Source organism: Dermacentor silvarum, chromosome 1 (assembly GCF_013339745.2).
Source record: "Dermacentor silvarum isolate Dsil-2018 chromosome 1, BIME_Dsil_1.4, whole genome shotgun sequence".
NCBI lineage: Eukaryota > Metazoa > Arthropoda > Arachnida > Ixodida > Ixodidae > Dermacentor > Dermacentor silvarum.
Window position 1 is genome coordinate 112589594 of NC_051154.1, and position 27665 is coordinate 112617258.

The 27665-nt window shown below is 42.6% G+C and overlaps 1 protein-coding gene across 50 annotated transcripts in view; it reads left to right on the plus strand.

The window, feature by feature from the left end:
- LOC119435128 (ankyrin-3) overlaps positions 1–27665 on the plus strand; it is a 402712-nt gene that overhangs the window by 282317 nt on the left and 92730 nt on the right. For 18 of the 50 annotated variants that reach the window (XR_007468364.1, XM_049672381.1, XM_049672376.1 and 15 more), the window contains 5 exons: positions 3909–4037; positions 4117–4217; positions 10258–10333; positions 16510–21852; positions 22399–25212. Coding sequence is in view for 49 of the 50 variants with exons in the window: in XM_049672381.1 (XP_049528338.1) it covers positions 3909–4037; positions 4117–4217; positions 10258–10333; positions 16510–21852; positions 22399–25212 (8463 nt within the window). In the remaining variant the exon portion in view is untranslated. Of the gene's footprint in view, positions 1–3908; positions 4038–4116; positions 4218–10257; positions 10334–16509; positions 21853–21951; positions 22315–22398; positions 25213–27665 lie in introns of all 50 variants that reach the window. The other 32 variants (XM_049672515.1, XM_049672500.1, XM_049672506.1 and 29 more) reach the window with 26 other exon arrangements.

Sequence of the window (27665 nt, forward strand, 5' to 3'; positions counted from 1 at the left end):
GTGACAGCAAATATGTGACAGATGACAAAGTAAGGACATGCTCTTCCTTTATTCAGGTCACAATTTTTGTACAGTTGCAAACCGCTTGAAGTGTTAAAAGCCACCTTAGGGGGCTGTTCAAGCCCTGTTGCTTAAAAGTAAGTTTTAGCACTGTAGATACATGTTAGGACATATAGTGAGATGATTGTGAACAAATTTTGGCACATTACTATGACTGAAACCTCCATGTGGTACACTTAGGGTTACATTGAAAATACTTTCGCGCTGTATTATGCTATTCTGTTATGCATGTGGTACAACAATGCATGTCCCTTGCCTGAGGTACATTTTTCTGAAATTCCAGAAAGGAGATTAGTATACTATAAATGTTGCTGTTTAGTGCATGTTGCATGAGCACCCCACTGACGCATCCACAGTGTACGGCACAATTAGTAGTTCAGTTGTACAACATACACTTTGTTAGTGGCTACAAAATGATCAGTTTTAAAGAGGTCCTGAACCACCCCTCGGGCATGGTGAAAGAACACATTCAGCAGATAGCGTACGCTGCTGTGAACATCTCAGCCAAATATTACAGTCGTGCGCAGCGCGTGGAGTTCACAAGCTGAGCGCGGAGTTACTTTTTTCACAAGCACCCTCTTTGCATACAGACGCCTTCTCCTTTCCTGTTTCAAAGCTGCCGGCACCTTGCTGCAAGATTTCCATAGATGTTGCTATAGACGGCTGCTATAGTCCAATAGCTGACATCAATCAAGAAGGGTGTTTGGATTAGTGCGCTTATTCGTACTGTTACTGTGTATATTAAATGATGCAGTTAACTAAACAGGATTAAGTGAAAATCTGCAGTTCCAATTTAAGTAAGAATTATGCACTTCCGGAAGAAGCCAACTATTGTCTGCTCACACATAGCTGCGCCTGCCCATGTAGAAACGGAACTTTAGCCACACTGCTCATTTTGTGTCGTAGCTGTCGGGTCTCGCTAATTTCAAGTAGTTTTGAACACTCAACTTGCCTCGAACTACGCAAAACTTAAGCCCAGATCCCATGTATGCTAAGCCTGCCGTGTCTCGCGAGGAATGGCGGTTAGCACCTACAAGGGACACGTGCCAGCGCACGCTCACCCCTGTCCAATGTTACTTTCGGCTGCACCTGACTTACCTTGACAGACATCACTTCATGTTGAGGTGTTGATAATGCTTCAAAATCCCCGCAGGACAAAGCAGACCCGCACCATGTAGCATGGCCAGACTAGAGCACAGACGAGTACGCATTCCAGCCCTGCCGTGCACATAGCAAGTGCACTACAGTTGTGCGTAGCTGCGTCTGCTGTCTAGCGTAGATACCGTGGCCGCCGTGGGGTGCCACCATGAGCCCTCTTGCCGTCGAGATATGTCGAGAACCGCATGTGCTAATTGGTCTCTGGATGATTGGTCTAATTGGTCTCTGGTCTCTGGAGCATGATGACGCGAGCCTGCCCGAGTGCATGCCGGGCACCCGCATCTCACTAACACATGTCGTCTGCTTCCCGAGTTGCACATCTTCGAGGTCTTTGAGGTGCGTCACCTCATTGCCGAAGCTCGTTAGGAATCCTTTCAACACGAGTGCAGAGTGCGGCATCCATCGCTGAGCCGATGTGAGGGCTGCCGATGTGCTTGCACGAGCGAAGACAAATTTTTTTCAAGATTCGGAAATTTAGTGATTGCTGTAGAGATAAGTTTGTAAGGAAATGTGCTACTCATGCCACTTGGTACGAGAAAAAACAGTGGTGTGCAGCTATCTAGCTCACTGTAGCACAGCAAAGTGATGAGACTAACATTACCATGGTAACAGCGACTGAAAGTAAGTGTTGGCAACAGCGGCCGTCAATTTCTGCTGAAAGAAGGTGATGTTACGCTGTAGGTTGGGTACCACAACTCACGCCACCCCGCTTCTTTGGTACGGAGGATGTTGAGGAGGAATGAGAAAGACAAATAGTGTGTTTGTGGTATCTACACTCATGCTAGGTCTTTTTTCTATAATGTATTCCTGGGAGGAACAATACTTGTGCCAAGGCGTTCTTGAGGCTTCAAACACAGATGGTTCAGGGCCCCTTTATAGTAGAAATCTAACATAATTTTAGAAGTACAGTGTAGACTGCTTATAACGTAAGTCGCTGGAGTTGCGAATATCCTCACTATAAGCGGTACCGCACTATAACCAAAGCAACAATTTTCAAGGCCCACACATGCAAAACATATGCACCGAGCCGCCACGCGTAGCGACAGTCGAGGAATGTGGCTAGAACGTTTGCATTCAATGTACAGTCGAATCTCGTTAATTCGAACCAAATCCCGCGGCGGTGCCTCCGACCGGCATTGCTCCGACACCGCCATAGAATAAAAGCTTAGGAGAGACCCATCAATGTCACGCGCGAACAAAACAAAAAAAAAAAAGAAAGAAAAAATTTCACCCTCTCTCAAATGGCAAGGTCGCCGATTCTGCGTTGCGCCGGAACATGCGTGTACGTGCCGACGTCTCAGCCACGCTACCGTAGCCACGCGTAGAAAATGGCAGTGAACCCTTCTTTCTCCTTTATGCTTCCGCTACTTTCTAGTCACGTGTTGACCTTGCACGTTGCGGCTACGGCGCAGAGGGAAGCAGCGGCGCTGTCCCAGTCCGGCCAACGAAACTGCCCACGCCGGCAAACGACCGCTTCCCGATAACAGCTGAAAACGAAACTTCGGGGAGCTGCCTCTAGGCCGGCTGGAGCGGCGCCGCCTGCACAGCGGCGGGCGCGCACGGTGACAGTCAAAAGTGAGGGAGCTACGAGGGAGGGCGAGGGGAGCCACTGAAGCGGCGGAGTTGCCGAGGTGAAATCCGCTTTTCTGTCGCCCTCCTCCCTCACATTCCACGGTCTCCGCGTGCGCCCTTCGCCGTGCCGTGCCGGCGTCGCCCGCTCCCTGAAGTTTCGTTTACTGCCGTTATCGTGAAACGAGGGTTGGCCGGCGTTGGCAGTTTCGTGGCCCTCGCTCGCTATGCGCGCCGTGATATTTCACGACTCGCACTCAAGATTCTGGTTTCAGCCTCACTGGCTGTTCGTTCGCACCACGTGCCCTTCTCCTCCGCTTCGTTTCTCCTTCCTCGAGCACTCCTTGGGGCGCCCGTTTAAGGGGAGCGTACGCCGCCTCCGCTGACTTCCGTACTTCCAGGCAGGCGCACTGTAACCGGTATTTAGTTTCCCGCAACTACACTATAAGCGATATGTGTATACATGGAGTGCTATGGGAAAATTAACGGGAGTCTGAAAAGACCGCACTATATCCGATCCTGCACTATAAGCGGTTACGTTATAAGTGATCTATACTGTAGATGAAAAGAAGCCTGGATCAACACTGTTTCTAATGGGGAATGTGAATAGTTTATAAAATCATTAAAATTAAAGTGGGTGATAAACTGTACTGTTCATGACATTATGATATAATAATTTGCTAAAGAAACACAAAGAGCATAGTCCTATATGACTGACTGTGCTTTCAGCCACAGGGTACAGTAAGTTGTCTCTGTCAGTGGACATTGTTGTTCAAGTTAACAGCTGTGTGTTTTTGCGTTTTTCTCCATCTTTTTCTTTGTTTTTTTGTCCCCTTTCTTCGTTTTTGGGGGATAGGGTAGCCAGCCAGGATAAATCCTGGTTTACTTATCTACCTTTTTCTTAACATCTATCCTCTCTGAATTTAATAAAAAAATAAACATGTGTCTTCAAGTTTGAATCGGCTGAGTTCAGGTTATTGAGATTGCGGTGCATTGGCTTCTAATGTTATATTTAATGGCAGCTTAATATATTATCAGTAGTAGGAGTTGATTATCGTTAATTGGTGGCAAGAATGAGTCTTTCTGAGAAAATGCATAATTGTCCCCTTGGGAAATTGCAGGCAACAACCTGGAGAAGGGGCTGCGGATGATCAACCGTGAAGATATCGTCAACAAGTGCATGTTCAATGTAGAGCTTGTGACTGATGATGTTGAAAAGGCTGTTGCCAAAGTTCACCTTGACCAGTCCGGTATGTTGAATCTGAAAGAAAAGCCTGAAGATTTTTTTATTTTGTGTTGGTTCGCTACATGAATGGTTCTTTTTCTAAGGGTTCGACACTTTCCGTGAGGAACTGGGGACTCCCAAAGACACATCACTGAAGAGGGATGCTTCCTTGGACGTCTCTTACGACGAGCAAGACCTCATGAAGGTCAGTTGTATACGCATGTTCTTGGACAGGGATCTTGTTTGTGGCTTTTGCATGTAAGGACATGTAAGGAAAATAATTTTGTAAGCAATATGCAGCATTTTGGAAGTATGTATGCATATAAATTACCATGGCTGCTGTGATTGTCATAGAACAAACAGGCAAGTAAATAAATAAATAAATAAAAATGCACACAAGCCGAGATTACAGCTGGGCATTCTCAATTCTGAGGTTGATTTGGTAAACAAAAGCTTTGCTTTAAAAAGACATTCAAAAGCAGCACCACATCTTATCTTTTTTGTGTGCTTTTTCTAAGTGTGTGTCATTAGCAATGACCTGTTTCAAGATGAGTGATCAATTAGCCAATTTATCCTCAATAATTGGCTACTGGCATGCACTTGTAAAGTCGCATGCCTTGTAGCTAAACATTTTGACAGCATTACCTGTCTGGCTGGGTTGATTAATTATAAAGTGAATATCATCTCTAACCCAAAAAACTGGAATTTACTTAACCAAACACTTCCGGGCCAACTCGACTCCTTCCTCAGGCACTAAACAATGGATGATGGCAGAGTGCAACTTTATAAAAGATCTTGATAATATGAGAGAGGAGGAATTGTGTTATATTAAATTCACTGTTTCTTTGGTTCTTGGTTTAAATTACTCTTTGCATTAAGAAGGGTGTAAGATTGGGCTTGTTGGTAAAACATGCTTCAAGGTAGGTTAACAGTGCAAGGCCACCAGAGGGGACAAAAGAGAGAACAGAGCGCTCTGTTCTCTCTTCTGTCCCTTCTGGTGGCCTTGCGCTGTTAACCTACCTTGAAGCATCTTTGCATTAATTATTTTATAAATGGGATCTTCTCTTTCTAGGAAATTGTACGTGACCTGATGTTACTCAGTGTATTATTATCATTCTATGTGAAAAATTCTACCACTTCCGTTTCTTACCCTCCCCCACTATGTAATACAGTCGATCCCAGATATATCAAACTCGTATATGTTGAATTATTGCCTATATCAAGCTGTTGTAACATCCCCTTGGGAATCTTATGCAAAAGTATAGCATTGTATTACATGTGTACCAAACTCCCATTTACGGCCACATTCGATATATCAAACACTGTGCCATGCTGTGCTCCAGCAAGTGCACTTTTCCTAAAGGGTGAGCGATCACTTAATTCTCGCACTGTCGGAAATATTTTGTGTCGGTGAATTCAAAATGGCACTGTTTTGGCTAATGCTACCGCTCAAGACATTGAATCTTATGGGCAGTTCATGCCATTGGAGGAAAAATGACCAGGATGAGTGTCTCAGTTTTGCTCACTGCGCATATGGATGGCTCATGCAAACTGCGGCCGTTCATTGTCGGCAAGAGCAGATCGCCACTCTGCTTCAAGAACGTGAAAAGTCTCCCGATCCGATATGCCTTCTACAAGAAACAGAGATGGCACTCAGTATTTTCCCAGGCACGGGATGCCGAACTGGAGATGTCTGTGCCGCTGAATTTGCCTTAATGTATGCCAGGGTTTCCCGTGAATGGCATTTTAGGGTTCCACGAGCAGCCACAACTATGGGTGCACGAATATGAAATTTTCAATTTGGAAGCAAATTATAATAGTGAAAACCAAATGTGAATTGAATAGAATATTTTTCAAATATGAATACTACTGGTATTGCAAAATGCAATTTTTTTCATCTACCAGAGGAATAAACAAAAAAACAATGTTTATTGCCCAGGAAATAATGTACAAGAAAATGATACTTTGTGATCAACAAAATTCTCTAGTACAGGGGTTCTCAGGTACGTTCATCCCAGGGAACCCTGCTAAGCTCCATAAAGTGCAAAGGAACCCCCCCCCCCCCCCCCCCAATTTAACCGAATTATCGAGGGTATCAAGAAAACAAACAAATGCTGCACTACGTCAACACGCTTTTGTTTACTCAATGAATCGTCAGATCTTGTTTCTATTTAGCACAAGACCAGTGCGGAAGCTGAAATTCTCTTCATCTCATGACTGATTAGCGCTAGCAGCGGCGAAGGCCTCGCGACATCCTTCGCGGCGCGCGTTTTCATTCGAGACGCGCTTTGCACCAACGGGCGCACATCCCGATTATTTTTTCGCCACTCAGCTGCTCGCCAACAAATTGTCCGTCCATCGCGATGTAGCCGGTGCTTTTTATCTTTGACAGCTTTGCACTGAGTAAAAGCGAAACTACTGCTTGCCGCAACCGCTGTCAACGAAACCGCGGCCGCTATCGACGTGATCATGGACGGCGATCTTGCGGTTCAGAAGGCAGGCGGCTGACGCACGCACCAAGTCAAAACGAAACTACCTTTCGCTGCAAGAAGTGCGGACGAAACTGCGGTCGCTATCGACGCTACCATGGGAGGCGACTACGCAGTTGTGAAGGCACGCAGCCGACGCGCACATCGAGTGAAAACGAAACTACTATTTGCCGCAACCGCTGCGGACGAAACTGCGGTGGTTATCGACGCGATCAGAGATAGCGACTACGCACTTACGGAGGCACGCGGCTAGCCGCCAACGCGGTGTTACGCGCGGCGATAAACGCAAGAATAAAGGCTTTAAAGGCACAATTGCACGAAGCGCTTCGGCGTTGCTGTCAGTCACGTGCCGCGTACGATTGCCGCTGAGGACCACGGCGATGCGGACTGCGCCGCTTCGTTTCGGTTGGACGCTACGCCGTTCTTGCTCTTCTGCGGCGCGCATTTGCGGTGCTCCGCTTTTTTTTTCCTTCAACGTATAGGTCAGTGCGCACGCTATCGGCACCTACCCTATCTACAAATAGGAGAAAGGCACATGGTGGTAAGTTACGGCCTCCGAGATTCAAGTGCAAAAGCTTAGGCACGCTGCCCGTTCTCAGAGGTTGGGTGGCTACAAGCTGCTTGCGTATTTATTGCGCAGTTCGCGCGTTGCTGTTACGCACTGTGATGTGCTTTTTGACACTCGGGCATGGGTAATGGAGGTTCTTTGGATCAAGCGCACCTCGTGTTCGCCGTTTTAGACACTTGTCGGGAGCGGGACCAGGGAAAATTTATCAGTGGCTCGCAGAACCCCGAGCAGGGGCCTGCGGAACCCGTAGGTTCCGCGGAACCCACTTTGAGAACCCATGCTCTAGTACAACAGTTTTGCTTAACAATGTCATAACGCCAGTTATTTAATGTTTTTATGAAGGAAGGATAGCTGCTTGACTTTCTGGCCCAAAATTTCATCATGTACATATCTTTCAACCTGTGCTTGTGGCAGTGAAAATTGCTGCCACAAGCAAGTCAGAATTGCTGCTGGTTGAGGAGTTTATCAAAGTCTCTCCATAGCACTGACGTGGAATGAGTCTCTTCAGAAGCTTTCATTGTTGAGTATATATCTGAGTTCCTTGGTGTTGAAACTTTCCTTGCTTCTTCTAAAGCCATGTTTGCCATTGAAGCATCCCGGTGGTACTCAGCTACTTAAGAATGAGGGTCTAATAACATTGCCAAGCTTGCTACTTGGTCCAGTTTGTAGTTTGGACACTACTTTTAGGCACTTAGCCAGATTACTAGCAGGCACAGAGGTATCCACCAGGCAGCTGTCTTCATCCAGATGCATGAAGAAGCAGCACAATATTGGTACTTGAGCTGATAGTGTCGGGTAGCCATATACACCAGCAGGGGCCCCGTGACTTCTTACTTTTGCTATGCTGCACTGCCTGGCAAATATGCTTCACCGCAATACAATCTGTATGCTTTGCTGCACATGGATGTACTGCGGCGAAGCTGACTTAGAGAACCGACAACAGCAATTTTTGTGGGTTCGACTATTTCTAATAGTAGTGCCTTTCGTATCTAATCGAATACTAACCAATTCACATCGAATTGAGGGGGGGGGGGGGGGGATTGGCTAAGCCATCGAGACAGGGTTCCCATTGCTCTACTTTAGTGTCGCTCTGTGCATACTATCACCAAATGGTATCGGCCAAGGATATGGGCACAGTGTGCTTGTGCACCATATGCATTAATTATTATCATTTTAATATCTTCTTTTTAGTATGGCTTTGTTTATGCAGCTCTCAAAAGCTGCCATATACAGTGTAGACAGCTTATAACGTAGGTCGCCGAAGTCGCAAATATCCACACTATAAGTGGTACCGCACTATAACCAAAACAACGATTTTATTGCGATAGCAATTATATGGACACTCCAGGTGTATTATGGTGTCGCTGTCACCGTAAGGTTCCGTATAAAGTCAAAAGGCGATAAAATCGTCGCCGCGTGCTGTATGCTATATGCGTGAGTGAAAGCGAGCCGGCGGTCGCGGCTCAATGTTGCGCACGCTAGGGAGGAAAGTGGAAAGGAAGCGCGCCGTCTTCCATTGCGCGCAGGGCTCCGGGGGGGGGGGGGGGGGGCTCTGCTCACTCGTTCAGGCATTTCCTCCTAAGTATGCAAGTTATGAGTGTCACTCCCCCATGAATTTCCTTTTGTCTATTGCGTGCCACAAACGAGTGACAGTTATCATTTTGGTGTGAATGCAGTGCTAATAAATGGCACCAGCTTCCCAGAAAACTGATTTTTTGAGGGTGCAGTTGATAGAAATGCAGCGGAAGTCTTGCTCCCCTGTATTTTAGAAATGACAGGGTGCAGTGAGGCGGCTGCAGTGACAACAGCTTCCTTTTTAGATGCCAGAATCGCAGTGTTCTTGGTTGTTTATTCACCGCAAGTAAACGCTCGCACCTGGAAAAGTCTTGAAAAGAGGTTGAACTGAGTACTGATGATTGCGAGAAAGGTTTAGAGCCTTTGGCGGCCCTCTCTCACGTGGACGCATATAGCTAAAAATGCTTTGCTGCTGGTGCCTCTGTGATTTCCTTGTCACGCCAGCAAGAACATGCTGCATGGAGGACAACAAAAGCATGCTTGACTTATGTTCCAAGAAATATCAAGCTTTATATAGACGGTTTCTGTGACCTTGCCTATGTGCAACTCAAAAACACAAAAAATAACAAAAGACAACATAAAATAACAAATTAACTACTGATATTGCAATAAGACAATGAATCAGTCATGAAAAAATTCAGGAAATTTTGCTGCTATTCTAAAAAAAAAGTTGGCATGGAAAGAGTTAATACACATTGCAAACAGTACTATGGCACCCAATAACATGCTCTTAGCATCATCTGGAGCCCGGCTGGCTACTACTCTAGAGGACAATGTTCTCTGTTTAATAGAACCATAAATAGGACCTGCACCACTTTTTGAATGTGGTAAATAAACATACCCAGTCATTATTTTACGTTATCACAAACTGGTGGGCATAATATTACATCTCCACATGCAGCAAAAATGTTAAATATTGCTTAGTAAGTGACTTGTTTCTACTGTGGTTGTTCAAAAAATCGACCATATTTCAGATGACATGTTGAAGCTATTCGCTGGTTTTCTCAGACTATGTGAATGACCTATACAAATGGCAGCAGGAGCCACACTGAACAATGTGGTGGAGAAAGCCCAGAAATATTGGCAAAGCAATAGAGAAAACAAATAAGTATAGTATCATATATGTTACAACTTATGCACCTATGACTGCTGAAGCGGCTTTAAACATAGGATAAAGAAAAAAAATGAAGTTGCAGCTTGGTGGTGTGTAACCTTGGGGATCATCAGTTTCGTCATGGAGAGTTACAACTTCCAGCTTGCTAGGAAATACAAAACAGGCAGCCTTGAAGATGGCAAAGAGAAGCTTCAGGCTATTTGTTACTCTGGCAATACAAAACACTCTGGAAAAATTATTTGGTGAGGTAGGGCTCTCTTCTACTGAAGGTGTTTTGTAACTCACCACTTCTCTTTGGACATTCTGACTCACTGTTCCAGTGTGATATATTATGGCTGCCATCACCCTTGCTTTCAGTGTTGTCTTTGAACTTATGTGAGTATGTATAAGGACTTTCTTCCCCTCCTGTAATGTAGGGTCATTGAGTCTTTTGTAATGTTGCTCTGGGCACATAACGGGCGGCCTCATGAGGGATCATGTTTCTCACACTCTGTGCAAGGAGGCCGAGTCGGCGGAGGAGACGAGTAGCGAGACTGGATCGGTCCACGAGAAGCACACAGGTTCTGAGGCTAAGGGTAAGTGGACTTGTCATCGTTGCTTATAGTTGCTTGCTCTTAAAGTGCCCGAATTGCTTTAACGCTTTGTTTACTATCAAGCAGGCTTAAGAAGCAAATAAAAATATTTAGAAATGGAAAAAAAAAGGAATTCTTAAAGGGACATTAAAGTGAATTTCACTTTGATGGCATGTTGTGGATGAAACAGTATGAGAGAATCTATATAACCGTTTTGCAAAACTTGTTAGTTTACAAAATCTGGAAAAAAGGAAAACACATTGTAATGCCGCATGGACTTTTAATGTATTGTTATGCAATATATTACCACTGGTTAATACCTCACATTTCTCATTTGTTATACGAAATCTCTTGCGGTAATTCTTAGCAAATCTTTATTTTTCTTGTGGAGCTTTATTCCACTGATTTTGTTACACTATTCCTTAATATTCAGTTTACCGTATTCTTGTTCTTCATGAATGAGATATGATGGCACCTCTTAGTCTTAATTTCTAAACTGTGTCACATGTGTCCTTAGCACGAAGTGCACTTGACTTCTGTAATTGACCTCAATGGTGCATGCAAAATTGATGCATTTGAAGTCAAGATTAAGTCATTTGTCTGAAACTTGCATCTAACAAGGCATTTATTTTCTGGAAATGCCTAATTGTACTGTAGTAGCATCCACCATTGCAAGTGGGCTCAGCACAAGTGATTATACGGTATGCACAGAAAAGCCTGGTTGGCAGTGTCCACGTACATGAAAAAACATTCCGTGCGATTAAGTTGTGCTAGCACTGGAGCCATGGGTGGTCATGGCTCCTAGGCACTTTTGTTGTCATCATTACTGTCATCCAGAAAGATAGAAGTTCAAATTCAGCAAGACCCATATGACATGGATAAGCATTGTGGGCATAATATATGATGCACTGGGCTTGATGGAGCTTTTTTGCAATGCCATATAAGGGTGGAATAGCAGGGGGAAGGCAGTAAGTATCTATGCTGGCAAGAAGTGTTGCAGAGCCCTTTTAAGATGCAATTGGACATATGAAAAAGTAAAATATGCTGCAAAGAGCACGAAATAATGGCCCCCTTTGTACAGTTGAGTGCAAAATTTTAGAGACCAGGGGAGCGACGACTTAACTGCATCGCTGCGCCTTCTGACTGTTGCGCGCTTAAGTTCGAGAGCGCGTACTGCGCATGCGCGTCCTGCGCATGCGCGTCCTTTTTTACCTGCCAATGTGCTCGTTCAGTCGCTTCAACCGGGCACGCACCGGAAGGCGTGCGAGAGCGCAAGGTGCCACTTCTGCAGTCGCTGTGGAATTGCCCGAGTGATGATATCGTCATATCGTGTCGAAAACACTTCATTTGTACTGGCAGTGCTGGGAGCGCGCCACTTTCTGCGCCTTGCTTCTGCATGTTTTGCGGCGCGGAACACATGCTTTGTGTCACTTTTTCTGAAATCGAAATATGTGATAAGGTCAGGAAGCAGCGATGTCTTTTGCGCTCTACGATTCTACGGCGACTGCAGAAGTGGCACCTTGCGCTCTCTCCTGCGTTCCGGTGTGCGCGCGGTTAAAGCGACCGAACGAGCAGGTTGGCAGATAAAAAGGGACATGCGTGCGCAGTACGCACTCTCGAAGTTAAGCGCGCAGCCGTCAGAAGGCGCAGCGATGCAGTTTAATTGCCGCTCCCATGGTCTCTAAAATTTTGCACTCGACTGTACATATTCTTTAAGAAATATGCTTCTAGCATGACCAAAAGATAATAAAATTGATATGACTCTGAGTGCTAATTTCCCAATTATAAAGCCATATGTGGAATTGTCTTTACTGTCCCTTTAAGAAATAATGCTTCTTTTGTTGGAAATGGTGGAAAAGGGAATTCAATCATTGTAATCGTTGGTTAAAGGTTGGTTTGTTGTATTGAATGGCTGTTGGATAAAGTAACAATGCAGTCTCTTCATTAGGTATTTCTATTGTTATTTTTTAAAATTCTTTTTGTTAATGTAGTTGACACTGTACCTATTGAACTGTATGCATAAAATTTGGGACTGAGTGTTAAAGAGATGGCCATAGGAGTGTACCGTCTTATGCCATATACCGTTATATGGCTAGAAACCCATCTTAGAATTCATGCATAAAGTATTGTTCATGTACTTGTAATTTGTAGTAAAAGCTGTGACTTTGTTAATGATTCTAACTAAACTGTCAGCATTTTCCAGCATGCGATGAGTGCTATGTCATTTTCTTATGTGCCTCCTTCCTGGTTAATTTTGTGCAGCAGCTGGTATATTTTTACATGATGGAATAGATATTATGCAGTATTAAAGGTTATATCTACTAGTTTCTAGTCATGCCCCATTTACTATGTAAGGATAGAAGTTAAATCATAAACTAGCTACCACTGAAGTGTCACAGCACTTTATCACATCATGCACATGTTTTTGAGCTGCTCACAAGCCATTGCTATGCTTGCTTGTTACTTTTTTCCACCACAAGCATATGTTTTGCAACAGTTGTGCTGGGGTTATGGCCCTGCTTTCAATGTGCTCGCTCTAGCTACTGACACGCTGCACCGTTTCTAACACTGTTTGCTGTGCATATTGCAAGCCAATCTTCAATGCTCATAGTGAGACGAATATATTTTGTTTAATTATTTTGCTTGGTTTTGCTCAAAATGTGTATTTCAATTATTGTTTTGTGGATGTGTATTTTTTATGTGGCAACGTGAAGAATATGTACCATTCTGCAAGGCCTTCACCAGAATATCCTGTATTTTGACTATTAGCCCCATGTGGCTGATACCACATGGCTTAAAATAAGGATTAATCAGGAAGAGCGGTTTCATCAGAGCTAAAATACTAAGCTTATCATGTAAGAGCTTCAATACTTGGCTGTTTTTAAAGGTAATGTTTGCAGTGTTTGCTTTCTTTTCTCTTAGAAGAATGTGATGGCTTAGTTACTTAACTGAGAATTCTTATTCTTTAAATAGGGATTATTCATCTGTTATTGTGATGTTTTTGGAGAGTATAAATAACATCCACTTTTTTTCTTTTCGCAGCTTCAAAACTAGCAGAAATGCTCTTGCTTTGTATATAGTCATTACACGATAACACTGATCTCTGACACGAGACTTCATTCTCGTGGGTGATAAATGTATTCCCTTGAAAATGTTGCATTACTAGACTCCAATGTATTTTTTTCCCCCTGAAGGTCTTGCTGCTTGTGTAACTATTGATCTGCACATTGCAATGTTGAATGTTAACGGCTATTGCTGCATTATCAGTGTGTGCACAGTACTTAAGCACAAGGTGTGAAATATGATGTGAAATTCTTGAGGAATAAAATTTTGGAGAAAGGAAGTAGAGCACATAAAATATAATATTAGGTATTTGCCAGCATGATAGCCTCAGCAGCTTACAAATAAAAAAAAATACAAAGAAAATTATCTCGTGTAATTAAAAAATATATCATAGGCATATTAGATGTTTTATAAGCATACTGAACTGTTGTGTTTTGCTATTTTGTGTTAATTCATGCTGTGACAATTTATTTCACTCCAGTGCCAGTACTGTGCAGCCTTGCAGCTACCAATTTTATTTCTAGTGGCTGCTTTTTTTTCTTAACTGGCTAACATTGTTGGTTACCCATGGTGTGTTGTAGTGGCTGCTGATGCTGCTGCTTGCAGCTTGGTTGCAGCAGGTGCCATGCTTGTACATGCAGATTTTTGTGTGTGGACTTAAACAGGCTCATTCTTGGAGTGATTTACACTGTCCTGTGCTAACTCTGTTGAAGCCTTTGTTTTAAAATCTCAGATATGATTATACCACATAATATGTGCATGGAAACTTGATATGCAGTCGAGTCCTATTATAACAACTGCAGTTTAGTGATAACTAACATGATAACACTGCATATTGTATACAGCCCACATAAGTACATATGTAAAAAGGCTCCATTTTGTTGAAAATATATACCCCTTTAGAAATATTGCAATATAGTAAACAAAAAGATATTTAAAGGCATTCAAACACAAATTGTGTCCCATTTTAATGAATGATGCAGGCATTAATTTTTAGTGAACCAATTGCTTCTTTTGAAGCATGATTCCACGACCATGAGCATAGTTGTGTGAGTGTGTGTGCAGTAAGTTAAAGGCAGGGACTGTTGGAGCAGCACAATAATTTTTACTTTCTTTGCTTATCTCATCAATGGGATAAATGCTAAATCAATGCTAAAGGGAGGCATGAATCAGTTGTCTGATGGATTGTGGAACTAATTTTGAACAGCTTCATGAGCATTTTGGTGCTTTCACAATTACCTTCCTGTGGAATTTTGGCAGAAACATCAAGACAAGGATTACTTATTAGAACATATTTTAATGCTTTTCATCAGTACTTCTTAATTTTTAGACATGAGATAGTTACCATCAGATAATTTAAAAAGATTAGTTCTGCTTACTAGGTATCTACAAAGTAATTGTGACACTCTTTTGTTGTGTCCTGTGGGAAGCTGCGTTTCTTTTCACAGCTTTTTGTTCCAAGCATCATTATAAATGCATTACTTGTCATTTATATTTACTATTGTGTGCAGCATTTTTTATTTTTCATGCTTTTTTTTCCAACGGTAATTCTTGGCTGTAATAATAAGGCTTTAATATCCCCTTTAAATTTGTCATTATATGTGGGCACAACTCTCATGAAGAACTGAAATAATGCTTAAACAATGTATGGGCTGATCTGCATTTTGGATGAAATGATTTGGATGCTACTTATGTGCAAAGCAACAAGACTGTTTTGAATACAGAAAAAAAAAATATCACTCAGCGAATAACAAAGAGGGCATGCAGTCTTCCATCTCTATTAAGTGTGTGTTGTGTGGGCAGAAGATATGAACATTGTTATTGCATTTTTTCAGAATATTGTGTTCTGATCCTGCAGTAAACTGTTTACTCCATAACCCATATAACCTAAACAACAACTTGAATGAAGATGTGTTTTATAGAGGCTATATTTTAAGAGCACTTGACAGTGGAATGTTTTTAAGGCTGCTAGTGTGTCACCCGACCTCGCCCCTGTAGTGGACTGACAGTTGCCCTTCTTCTGACTACATTGAGAAGCGCCGTAAGTGAGCCTGTGAAATTTTTTACAAAAGGGTCCACTGCTTGCTTTGCTACTATACACGCATGCTGCTGTTTTTTCACATCGCAAGCTGTGCTTTGGAGCAGTCTTGGTTGATATTTGGTTTGTTTTTTACACTTACACATTTTTCAGGACAGATATGCCAATGTCCAATGCTAAAGTTGAGTTTGATATTGTGATATTATTGCATGCAAAGAGGCAAATAGCCTGTGCATTGTGTAGCCGTGTGTACCAGTCAGGATAAGCATAAGGGATTATGCTTTACTCAGACATGATACTTCTATATTTATTTGTACTGTATTTAGATAAGAATTTCAGAGCAAAGTTCAAGTATTGCACACAGCTGCATTAGCAATTTGACAGTAGTATCGTATCTGTGGAGGTTTAGTGGCTCGTGGCTGCCAGTATGCAGTGTCCTGTAGCAGTATCTTGCATGACTAAACAGTACAGGAAGACATTTATTATGAGACATGAGTAATATACATTGCACCAGCTGCATTTCCTTTTGGAGCAAGAAAAACGTGATGTGTAAGAATTCAAAATATTTTGCTCTTCTTGTGAAGATTGGAGGCATTTTAATAAAGTTCGTCACAGCATAAGTCTTGTTTATGGTTGCTGCCATGTAAAGCTTTGCAAACTCCAATAATTTTACCATAAGAATTTTATTTCTCTATGTAAAACCATGTCTTGTCACCAAACTTGCCTTTATTTAATATTTTCAGCATGCACTTAGTGTACATAGAGCAAAATAATTTAAAAAAAAAAGAAGTGAAGATACTTGGATTCATGAAAGGTCTATAATTAAATGTGTTTGTATGTGCACAGAATATTAGAAATATAACAGGATGTTCCAGTTTAATTCGGGATTAAATTAAGCAGAATTTGGAAGATATCACCTTTGACGAAATTTTGTAGCTGGGCTTGTAATTTATTGCTTGAATAGATTGGATGTGAAATTTTGTACTCTTAGATGCATCTAATGGCACATTGCTATTGCTTCAATTAAGCCGGTCGGCTTGTGGCTGGGTATGACTTTTTAAAATGTCTATGGGGACAGGAACCAGCAAGGCCGTTCCAGGAGTCAGGAAAGGATCTCCAATATCAGCAGCAATTGGTCGCATTGTGCGAGGAAGTTCAAAGGAGAAGGCAGCTGCCCGGATGGCTGTCGAAGAGACTTTCGAAGAGGAGCCCATCTTGAAGACTGATTCTGCAGAGGTCACTCGGCAGGGAGCCTTAGAGACAGGCCCTACAGCTCCTCCTCGAGACCCAAAGAAGAAAAGCAAGAGGGAGAAGAGCCCCAAACCTCAAGGGCCTGACTACAGCCTGCCTAGGATCAGGGACAGTATCACACCTGAAAGGGACTTCACCAGTACCACTGATGCCATGACTGTCTCAAGCATCAGAGAGGCTGTAGATGCCTCCAAAGAGCCAGCTGCTGATGGCACGCTGAAAAAAGAAAAGAAGAAAGATAAGAAAGAAAAGAGCCCAAGTCCTCCAGGCCCGGACTACACTTTGCCCAGGTTGAGGGATACATACACCCCACCAAGCAATGCTACCACAGCAGGTTATGCTAGAAGCACATTGCCTGAAGAAGACGTGACACTTAAGAAAGATATTGCAAAAACATCCTCTTTCAAAAGAAGGAGCAAGGAGCGTTCCTTGTCTCCTGATCTAATCAAAACTGGGGAAAATGGGTCACTTGGAGCAGATTTTTCAATAGAGGAACAAGAAAAACGAGTACAAAAAATCCCTGAAGGTACTATTGTTGAGAAAGTGGAGAAAATTGTAAAGGAAACTCCTGGAAAAATTGTTGAAATAGTCCATATTAAGCGACAAAGAAGCAGTAAAAGTCCAGAGGGGAAAGGCAGCTTTGGAGATAAAGATGAAAGGAGGCTTCCTAGTTCTGAAGTTGAGGTTCCTGATGTGGCCATGGGCCTGAAATATGTGTCAAGTGACACAAGTGAGGCTGAAAAAAAACATAAAGAACAAAGAGAAACGAGTCCACTAAAGCAGAGAAAGAAAGACTTAAAAGAAGTCCCCATGGCTGTGGACAAGGATGTCGAGCTTTCTGGCTCTGATGGCAAATCACTGGATACTGGTTTCCTTTCAAAAATGGCTAAACTCCCTAAGAAAATGTTTCCACGCAGTGGTAAAACTAGTGCTTCTGATGAAGAGCCATCATCAATTTCAGAGAGCAGTCCTATTACTAAAAAGAAGTCTGGAAAGCTTCCGAAGTCTGCCACTTTACCTAAAGCTAGTGAAAAGCCTTCAAAAAAGCTCTTACATGAAATAAAAAGTGTTGATGTTGAAGTAGACACATCTAAATTCACTTCGAAAGGGACAAAGGATGCACTAACAAAGGATGGGGAAGGCTTGGAAACAGGCGCAGATGATATAGTTAAGGAACCAGATGGCAGATTCTTTTCAAGAATGGCTAAAATTCCAAAGAAGATGTTTCCACGTAGTTCAAAGACCAGTTCATCTGAAGATGAACCTTCATCAGCAAGTGAAAACCTCCCTTCATCAAAGCAAAAAGCCAAAAAGGAGCCAAAAGGGGATGCTAGCTTCAAGAAAAAAGAAAAGGGCATTAAGGTCAAACAGGCAGATACTCAAAAACTGTCAGCTTCTGTTGATTTAGATATTGGCAGTGATACATCACGGCCTGCTGGAGTGGACATTGATATTAAAAAGGCAGGCAAACCAGGGTTACCGGACATCGAACTAAAAAAGCAGAGTGAAAGTATTGAAACATCTTTCCCTTCTGGTGTCAAAGTGGCTAGTTCTGTTGGAGAGCCGATGGTAGACATTGACATTAGAGGAACCAAGTCACAGCCAAAAGAGTCACTTCTTACTGTTGAAGGAAAGCATCCAGATATTCCAAGTTCAGATGTTGAGCTGTCACTCATCTCCAAAGAAACCACTCTTGAATGGCCAGACAAAGCAGAAGGCACCATTGAGATAGGTACTCCTGAGCATGGCAAACCAACAAAGAGTGGTTTTATGACAAAAATGGCAAGATTTCCAAGAAAAATGTTTCCTCATAGTTTCAAAGGTGACGTTTCAGTAGAAGAGCCATCAATATCAGCTGAAGGTATCCACGTTTCTGTTCCTGAAACACAGCTTACACTAGACAGAGATCAAGAGATAATGGGATCTGACATAATACCAAAAGAACTCGTGGCTGGCATGCCAGAAGGTGTAGAGGGGAGCATTGAAATGAGTGCTCAAGACCCATCTGTGCCATCTGAGAAAGGCTTCATATCAAAGATGACTAAATTGCCAAGAAAGATGTTCTCGCATGATTCCAAGTCTGGTGTTTCAGTAGAAGGGTCATCAGTTGCTACTAAAGGTGTTGACATTGAGTTCTCACAGCAAGAGTTGCAGTTAAAAACAAGTGGTAAAGGCTCTGAAATGCCTGAAACAAAGCTTGATATCACATTACCTCCACAGAAAGTGACAGCAGATCTGCCTGATAGTGCTGAAGGACATTTTGACGCAAGTTTGGACAAACTGGGCAAGTCAGCTGAAGATGACTTCATGTCTGAAGGGACTAAAATACCAAAGAATGTACTTCCTCAAGGTGCAAAAGTTGAAACTTCAGTTCGGGACATGTCAGCAGCACCCCCTGGTGTTGATGTTCATATTCCAAAAACACAAGATGAACTTGGTATAAGGGTAAACATTCCAGACAAACCTCAAGCAGATTTTGATGCATTGCCTGGAAAAGGAGTTTCTGTAGAGATACCGGAGAGCTTTGAAGGCAGGGTAGAAATATTGCATCCTGGTGTCAGTAACCCATCAGATGGAGGCTTTATGGCAAAGATGGCCAAGCTACCCAAGAAAATGTTTCCTCATAGCTCAAAAGGTAGTGTTTCTCTCGAAGAAACATCAGAAGATTTTGGTGATAGACAGATGAGAATGCCAGAAGCTCACCTGAGAATAGATACGGAAAGTCTTGAAATGCCTGAAGTGGAAGGTGACATTGCCTTGCCAAGTAAAAAAATGGCTGTTGACTTGCCTGAAGGCATGGAAGGAAAAGTTGATATGTCAACTCCTGAAATTGGCAAAATGTCAGATGAAAGCTTTATGTCAAAGATGGCCAAGATTCCTAAGAAAATATTTCCTCAAGGCTCAAAGGGAAGTGTTTCTGTTGAAGGAGCTCCTGAAGGCGTTGATGTTCAGGTGAAGATGCCTGAGCCCCACCTTAAGGTGGATGTAAAAGGACCTAAAAAGCCAGATATAGAAGGTGACATAGTACTGCCTGATATGAAAGTGGTTGTTGACGTACCAGAAGGCACTGAAGGAAAAGTTGAATTATCAACTCCAGAAATGGGGAAACCATCAGACAAAGGCTTTATGTCAAAGATGGCCAAGTTTCCTAAGAAAATGTTTCCTCATGGATCAAAGGGGGGTGTTTCTCTAGAAGGAGCTCCTGAAGGTGTTGACGTTCACGTGAAAATGCCTGCGCCTCACCTTAAGATGGATGTGAAAGAACCTGAAAAGCCATATATAGAAGGTGACATAGCACTGCCTGATATGAAAGTGGCTGTTGACTTGCCAGAAGGCATAGAAGGAAAAGTTGAAATACCAGCCCCAGAAATTACCAAACCTTCAGATAAAGGATTTATGTCAAAGATGGCCAAGCTTCCCAAGAAGATGTTTCCCCATGGCTCAAAAGGAAGTGTCTCTGTTGAAGGGGCACCAGAAAGTGTTGGTGATATTCAAGTAAATATGCCTGAGGCTCACCTTAAGGCAGATATAAAAGGTCTTGGAAAACCTGATGTAGAAGGTGAGATTGCCCTGCCTGATAAGAAAGTGGCTGTTGGCATGCCAGATGGCATGGAAGGAAAACTTGAAATATCCACTCCAGAAATTGGCAAAGCATCAGATGGAGGATTTATGTCAAAGATGGCCAAATTTCCCAAGAAAATGCTACCTCATGGTTCAAAAGGAAGTGTTATGATTGAAGCACCAGAAGCTATCAGTGAAGTTCAGGTAAAGATGCCTGAAGCTCAGCTTAAGATGGATGTGAAAGGTCATGAAAAGCCAGAATTAGAAGCTGACATTGAACTTCTTGATAAGACGGTGGCTGTGGACTTTCCAGAAGCTGTTGATGGAAAAATTGGGATATCCACTCCCGAAATTGGCAAATCATCAGATGGAGGATTTATGTCAAAGATGGCCAAGTTCCCCAAGAAAATGTTTCCACATGGCTCAAAGGGAAGTGTTTCCGTTGAAGGGGCACCAGACGGTGTTGGTGACATTCAGGTAAAGATGCCTGAATCTCACCTTAAGGTTGATATAAAAGGTCCTGAAAAACCTGAAGTAGATGCTCAGATTGCATTGCCTGATAAGAAAGTGGCCGTTGACTTGCCAGAAGGCATGGATGCAAAAGTTGAGATATCCACTCCAGAAATTGGCAAACCTTCAGATAGAGGATTTATGTCAAAGATGGCCAAGCTTCCCAAGAAAATGTTTCCCCATGGCGCAAAAGGAAATGTTACAGTTGAAGAGGCACCAGAAGTTGCAAGCGAGGTCCAGGTAAAGATGCCTGAAGCTCACCTTAAAATGGAATTGAAAGGTCCTGAAAAGACAGGCTTAGAAGGTGACATTGGGCTGCCTAATAAGAAAGTGGCAGTTGATGTGCCTGAAGGCATTGAGGGAAAATTTGAAATGGGAACTCCTGAAATTGGTAAACCATTAGATGGAGGCTTTATGTCAAAGATGGCCAAGCTTCCTAAGAAAATGTTTCCTCATGGCTCAAAAGAGAGTAGTATTTCTGTTGAAGGGGCACCAGAAATTGGTGATGTTCATGCAAAAATGCCTGAAGCTCACCTAAAAATGGAAGGGAAAGGTTTTGAAAAGCCAGGTATTGAAGCTGACATTGGAATATCAGATAAGACAGTGGGTGTTGATTTGCCAGAAGGCATTGAGGGAAGAGTTGAAGTATCAGGTCCAGAAATTGGCAAACCAACGGATGGAGGCTTTATGGCAAAGATGGCCAAGCTTCCTAAGAAAATGTTTCCTCATGGCTCAAAGGAAGGTAGTATTTCTGTTGAAGGGGCACCAGAAATTGGTGATGTTCATGTAAAAATGCCTGAAGCACACTTAAAAATGGAAATGAAAGGTCTTGAAAAGCCAGGCCTTGAAGCTGACATTGGAATACCAGATAACACAGTGGGCATTGATTTGCCAGAAGGCATTGAGGGAAAAGTTGAAATATCAGGTCCAGAAATTGGCAAACCAACAGATGGAGGCTTTATGACAAAGATGGCAAAGCTTCCTAAGAAAATGTTTCCGCATGGCTCAAAGGAAGGTAGTATTTCTGTTGAAGGGGCACCAGAAATTGGTGATGTTCATGTAAAAATGCCTGAAGCACACTTAAAAATGGAAATGAAAGGTCTTGAAAAGCCAGGCCTTGAAGCTGACATTGGAATGCCAGATAACACAGTGGGCATTGATTTGCCAGAAGGAATTGAGGGAAAAGTTGAAATATCAGGTCCAGAAATTGGCAAACCAACAGATGGAGGCTTTATGGCAAAGATGGCTAAGCTTCCTAAGAAAATGTTTCCTCATGGCTCAAAGGAAGGTAGTATTTCTGTTGAAGGGGCACCAGAAATTGGTGATGTTCATGTAAAAATGCCTGAAGCACACCTAAAAATGGAAATGAAAGGTCTTGAAAAGCCAGGCCTTGAAGCTGACATTGGAATACCAGATAACACAGTGGGAATTGATTTGCCAGAAGGCATTGAGGGAAAAGTTGAAATAGCAGGTCCAGAAATTCGGAAACCAACAGATGGAGGCTTTATGGCAAAGATGGCTAAGCTCCCTAAGAAAATGTTACCTCATGGCTCAAAGGAAGGTAGTATTTCTGTTGATGGGGCACCAGAAATTGGTGATGTTCATGTAAAAATGCCTGAAGCACACCTAAAAATGGAAATGAAAGGTCTTGAAAAGCCAGGCCTTGAAGCTGACATTGGAATACCAGATAACACAGTGGGCATTGATTTGCCAGAAGGCATTGAGGGAAAAGTTGAAATATCAGCTCCAGAAATTGGCAAACCAACTGATGGAGGCTTCATGGCAAAGATGGCTAAGCTTCCTAAGAAAATGTTTCCTCATGGCTCAAAGGAAGGTAGTATTTCTGTTGAAGGGGCACCAGAAATTGGTGATGTTCATGTAAAAATGCCTGAAGCACACCTAAAAATGGAAATGAAAGGTCTTGAAAAGCCAGGCCTTGAAGCTGACATTGGAATACCAGATAACACGGTGGGCATTGATTTGCCAGAAGGCATTGAGGGAAAAGTTGAAATAGCAGGTCCAGAAATTGGGAAACCAACAGATGGAGGCTTCATGGCAAAGATGGCTAAGCTCCCTAAGAAAATGTTTCCTCATGGCTCAAAGGAAGGTAGTATTTCTGTTGAAGGCACACCAGAAATTGGTGATGTTCATGTAAAAATGCCTGAAGCACACCTAAAAATGGAAATGAAAGGTCTTGAAAAGCCAGGCCTTGAAGCCGACATTGGAATACCAGATAACACAGTGGGTGTTGATTTGCCAGAAGGCATTGAAGGAAAAGTTGAAATATCAGCTCCAGAAATTGGCAAACCAACTGATGGAGGCTTCATGGCAAAGATGGCTAAGCTTCCTAAGAAAATTTTTCCTCATGGCTCAAAGGAAAGTAGTATTTCTGTTGAAGGGGCACCAGAAATTGGGGATGTTCATGCAAAAATGCCTGAAGTTCACCTAAAAATGGATGTGAAAGGTCTTGAAAAGCCAGTTCTTGAAGCTGATGTTGGAATACCAGATAAGACAGTGGGTGTTGATTTGCCAGAAGGAATTGAGAGAAAAGTTGAAATATCAGCTCCAGAAATTGGCAAACCAACGGATGGAAGCTTTATGGCAAAAATGGCCAAGCTTCCTAAGAAAATGTTTCCTCATGGCCCAAAGGAAGGTAATACTTCTGTTGAAGAGGCACCAGAAATTGATGTTCATGCAAAAATGCCTGAAGCTCATTTAGAGATGAATGTGAAAGGTCTTGAAAAGCCATGTCTTGAAACTGACATTGGAATACCTGATAAGACAGCTGGTATTGATTTGCCAGAAGGCATTGAGGGAAATGTTGAAATATCAGCTCCAGAAATTGGCAAATCAACTGATGGAGGCTTTATGGCAAAGATGGCTAAGCTTCCTAAGAAAATGTTTCCTCATGGCTCGAAGGGAAGTGTTTCTGTTGAAGGGGCACCCGATAGTGTTGGCGACATTCAGGTTAAAATGCCTGAAGTTCGCCTGAAGGTGGATATGAAAGGTCCCGAGAGACCTGACATACAAGGTGACGTTGCCCTGCCTGCTAAAAATGTGGCTGTTGACTTATCGGAAAGTGTTGAGGGAAAAGTTGAAATATCTGCTCCAGAAATTGGCAAGCAATCTGATAGAGGGTTTATGTCAAAGATGGCAAAGCTTCCCAAGAAAATGTTCCCTCATGGCTCAAAGGGAAGTGCATCTGTTGAAGAGGCATCAGAAGTTGTTAGTGGTGTTCAGGTGACAATGCCTGAAACTCGCCTAAAGGTGGATACAAAGGCTCATGGAAGGCCCGAGGTAGATGTGGATGTTTTAGTGCCTGAAGTTTCTGCAGATTTAGCAGAGAATATTGAAGGAAAGTCCGGAATAACAACTCCAGAACTTGGAAAGCCAACAGGCAGAGGATTTATGGCAAAAATGTTTTCGCATAGCCCTAAAGGAAAAGATTCCATTGAATACACCCCAAGATTGGTTGGGGATGTTGAAGTAAAGCTGCCAGAAGCTGATTTAGAAGTAGATGTAAAAGGTCCTGAAATAATTCAGGGTGATGTGCTGAAAGGGGAAAACGTCGCTATGGATTTGGCGGAAGGTATGGAAGGAAAAGTTGAAATAGATCTTGCAGAGGTAGAGAAGTCTTCAGATAGTGGGTTCATGTCAAAGATGGCTAAACTCCCGAAAAAGATGTTTCCTCACAGCTCCAAGGGAGAAGCATCTCTTGAAGAGGCTCCAGAAGTTGTCAGTGATGTTTCTGCCAAGATGCCTGAAGCTCACCTAAAATTGCATGTAAGAGATCCTGAAAAGTCTGTAGCAGAAGCGAGCATTTTGTTACCCGAGAGTGAAGTTACGTTGAACTTGTCAGATGACATTGAAGGTAAAGTTGAAGCAGCACCGCCAGAAGTTAGCAAGCCATCAGATGCAGGTTTCGTGTCAAAAATCTCCAAGCTGCCTAAAAGGCTACTCCCTCATGGTAAAAAAGCTGGGACCTCCTTTGAAGAGCATATGGTAACTGCTGAAGGTACTCATGTTGACATCCCTCACACTGAAGCAACCCTGAAGATAGAAGCCAAGCTTCCAACGAAGCCTGAAGCAAGTGCAGACATTACAATTCCTGCAGGGGAAAGTTTCGCTGACACTTCAGAAGGTCTTGCAGGAAAGTTGGAAATTGGTGTTTCAGAAACTGGGAAAGCGCCTGATAAAGGGTTTATGTCAAAAATGGCCAAGCTTCCCAAGAAGATGTTTCACCATGGTACCAAAAGTAGCACTTCAACTGATGAACATTCGACAGCAGCTGAGGCTACTGACATCAAGATGCCTGACTTGGGAGTGCAGCAACAGACCCATGTCAAGACCATCAAAAAGCCTGAAGCAGATGTCAGTGTTTCAGTTTATGAAAAGGAAGTTACTGTGCAGCTGCCAAAAGGGAGCAAAGGAATGATTGAAATAAGCACCTCAGAACTAGGTAAGCATTCAGAGAAAGGTTTTATGTCAAAAATGGCCAAGTTGCCCAAGAGGATGTTTTCTCGTAGTTCTAAGCCTGCCATTTCATGTGAAGGACTGTCAGGTGCTATTATATGCGACCATCTCAACGTACCTCATATAGATGCTCAAAACAAAAAAAAAGATCATGTTAACATCTTCGTGTCCGATGTTAAGATTTCTAGTGGTTTAGCAGAAAAACATAAAATGCCAGTTGATAGAAGTTCTCCAGAATTTAAGATGCCATCAGATGAGATTATTAAGTCTGGCGTGTCTGAAGTTCCCAAAGTGATGCTACCTGACTTTTCTCAGGGCAGCGTGTCAACTGAAGGGCCATTGGGAATTCAACAAGGCATACATGTTGAGATATCTGAAACTGAAAAAGGACTTAACACATTGACTGAGGGCCCTCAACAACTAAAGTTGCAATCAGATATGAAATATATATTGCCTGAGAAAGATCTACAACCTCAGGCTGATGCAAATAAACTTTCCAAGAAAACAATGATGCAGGGTTCCGAGAGAAATGTGAGGACTGAAGAGTCACTGAGAATTTCTGGCATTGACGCTAATGTGCCTGATGTAGAAATGCATGGTAAAGTCACTGTGATGGCTCCAGAGAAGCTTGGTGCAAGTCTTGATGTGCCACTGCCAAAAGAATATATTATTGGGCAATGTAATGGGACTTCTGAAACGAGCAGTTCAGAATTTGCAAAAAGGTCAGATGAAAGAATTTTATTCAAGACAGCGCAGGCCTCAGAAACGATGTTTTCACGCATTTATGAAAAAGATACTCCTGTAACGGAATCATCAGGAACTGGTAAATGTGGTTATGCTTATATGCCTGAATTAGAAGTATGTTTGACTGACAGTATCCAAATTCGTACAAAGGGTGGAGCAAATTCTGACATGACATTTGATAAAAAATTATGTAGTGTCGAATTGCCAGAGGGCACTAACATATCAGCCGACATAAGCACGGTAGAACATAGCAGACAGCAACACAAAAGTTTCATGCCTAACGTGACTGAGCTGCCGAAAAGTTTTTTTTCTTATGGTTCAAAGGGCAGCATTTCTGCTGGAAATATGGTTAAAGTTTCTGAAACAAGTGACAATGTAACGATGGGCCTAGACACTCCTGAAAAGGCTGATTTGAAGTGGGATGGTTTATCATCAAAGAAGGACACTCATCCACAACAGCATGCGGAAAGAAAACAGATGAAGTTGAGTGTCAAGAAGAGGAAACGTCCCGAATATACAGTTGAGGGTCCATTGTCCACAGGAAAGCAGGATGTCGATTTACCAAAGGGTGTTGAAACGAAGCTTGGTGTTACTACTCTTGAGCATGGTAAGAAAGCAAAAAGTGGGCTCATGTCAAAAATGGCTAACTTCCCCAAGAAGATATTCTCTCACGGTTGTAAACCAGACGTCCCTGCTGATGTGTCAATACTTACAGAAGGCAGCAACCAACATGTTTCTGCTTTGGGATCATCCCTTAAAGATGACACCAAATTTTCAGGGAAATCAGGAATGGTCGGTTTTTCTCAGTCTGAAGCAAACATTCCTGCTGGAAATCCTAAATTTAGCAAAACATCTGTTGAATTGAGTCCTCCAGAACACCATACCTTATCAGGTGATAGTTTTGCTTCAGAAATGGCTAAGTCACTTGAGAAAATGCTTTCACAGGGTTCCAAAAAGGAAAGCTTCATGGGTAACCATAGTGTGGTTGGTGACAACTGTGAAATTGCGATACTTGAATCAACAACAGCCGTTTCAGAAGAGCAGATAGCAGGTCATAATGTTACTCCTTTTGGACAGAAAGTATCTCATAAGTTTGCGAGAATGTTTCATACAGCTAATGTGCCTGTTAAAGAAAGTGCCAAATCAGGTACTAACATAACATTAAATGTACCTAAAGTTGAGGAGGAAACCACATCTCGTAATTCTAGAGTTGAGGCGACCTGTGAAGCTGCATATATTTCCACTGAAGGTGTTTCTCTCGAGATGTCTGAGACAGAAAGACATGGTAAGGTTTTACGAAAACATGAAGCAGGGCGGCAGCTTTTATTTCTTGCTGATTTAGTACCAGAAAAGGAAATTTGCATTGCACCTTCAACAAAAATGTTGGCTACAAATGTCCCAGAGTTTCATAATGTAGCATTTAGTGTGAGCATGCCTGAACCTCGCAAGTTGGCTGGAAAAGAACCACAAATGAGGAAGGCACAAGTTGTTACCAGTATGTCTGTTGACAATATTGGCTTAACTGTACCTGGTTCAAATGTACAGAAGGTAAAGCAGGACGATCTTGCAGAGGTACTTGGTATTGTGGATAGTGACACATCAATACCTACCAAGGAAAGCTTACTCACAAAGGAAGGGCTTATGCCATTCAGACCAGCCACTTATACTTCAGAGACTCTTATATCAGTAGATAGA